Source organism: Engraulis encrasicolus, chromosome 13 (assembly GCF_034702125.1).
Source record: "Engraulis encrasicolus isolate BLACKSEA-1 chromosome 13, IST_EnEncr_1.0, whole genome shotgun sequence".
Classification (NCBI taxonomy): Eukaryota; Metazoa; Chordata; class Actinopteri; order Clupeiformes; family Engraulidae; genus Engraulis; species Engraulis encrasicolus.
The window spans coordinates 34585166-34586300 of record NC_085869.1 but is presented as its reverse complement, the minus strand read 5'-3'; the positions used below and the strand labels follow the sequence as shown (position 1 = coordinate 34586300).

At 44.6% G+C, this 1135-nt stretch overlaps 1 protein-coding gene across 1 annotated transcript; it reads left to right on the top strand.

Annotated features, from left to right (window-relative positions):
* Positions 1-260: 260 nt before the first annotated feature.
* LOC134460505 (cerebellin-2-like) lies at positions 261-746 on the top strand. Its single transcript, XM_063212891.1, has one exon. It carries the CDS (start codon positions 261-263, stop codon positions 744-746), a length of 486 nt encoding a protein of 161 aa, XP_063068961.1.
* The last annotated feature ends 389 nt before the right edge of the window (positions 747-1135 follow it).

Sequence of the window (1135 nt, the reverse complement as noted above, 5' to 3'; positions counted from 1 at the left end):
TAGTCAGGATGATATTAAAGTATTGGAGGCAGAAAATGCAGCAGTGAGGGTAAGTAGCCAGTGAGACTAAAGTGGCAGCTCTGGAAAGGGTGAATGAAGCACAAGAGTCAGAGCTGGTAACAGTGAAGACCAGGCTGGCTGTTGGTGAAGCTGAAATGATAAATATGAGGAAGGTAAATGAAGAACTCGAAAGCAGACTGGCTGCCACTGAGACTGAAGTAAAGCTCCTGAATGTTGAAAATGCAGCACAAGAAGCAGAGATGACAGCAGTGAACACCAGACTGGCAGCCATTGAGACTGAAGTAAAGAATCTGGACAAAGAGATCAGAGCAGCACCCAAGGTGGCTTTCTCAGCAGCTCTGACTAACTCAGGATACATAGAGTCTGGGGAAAATAACCTGAATCTAGTGTTCAGTAGAGTCTTCACCAATGTCGGACAGGCCTACAGCAGTGTGTCTGGTTTCTTCACTGCTCCAAACAAGGGGGTCTACTACTTCAGGTTCAACGTCATGGATTTACTAACCACACGTAGTATGAATATCAGGATGAATAAGAATGGACAGCATCTCGTGGACCTGTGGGAGCGTGACACTGATGGGCAGCCCTCCGATCTGTCCAGTGGTCTGACTCTGCAGCTGGAGGAGGGAGATGTAGTCAACATGGTGCTCACAGCAGGCCACAGTCTGCACGACGATGGTCATCATAATTACTGCACCTTTAGTGGCTTCCTGATCTTCCCTCTCTGAAGAGAAGATGATCACCCTGATCACCCACTATTCATCTGCTGATCAATTTGTTTGTGAAATGATCAATGGCATTAATAACTATTTTGGTCAAATAACTCTCTCTTTAACTGCATTTTGTTTGTTGTTATCATTACACATAGTACACCACTTCCTTGAGATCAGTGATCTATGTTCCTGTCATCTATGAACACATAAATGCACTGCAATAGGAACAAGTGGAAACTAAATACAGTGAATCATATGTTTTTGTGCTGCTGATGCATTTAGTCAAAACAAAGCTATGCCAACAAGCAGTGTAATGATATGCGTCCTTTTGAAAACATGGATCTCGTGGTCTCAGGACAGCAGTTGGTTGTAGTTGTAGGAGAGGGGGTGGACTCCAGGCTTGT

Excerpts from the sequence above, each read along its gene's own strand:
- LOC134460505 (XM_063212891.1), top strand. The coding sequence starts at position 261 with ATGACAGCAGTGAACACCAGACTGGCAGCCATTGAGACTGAAGTAAAG.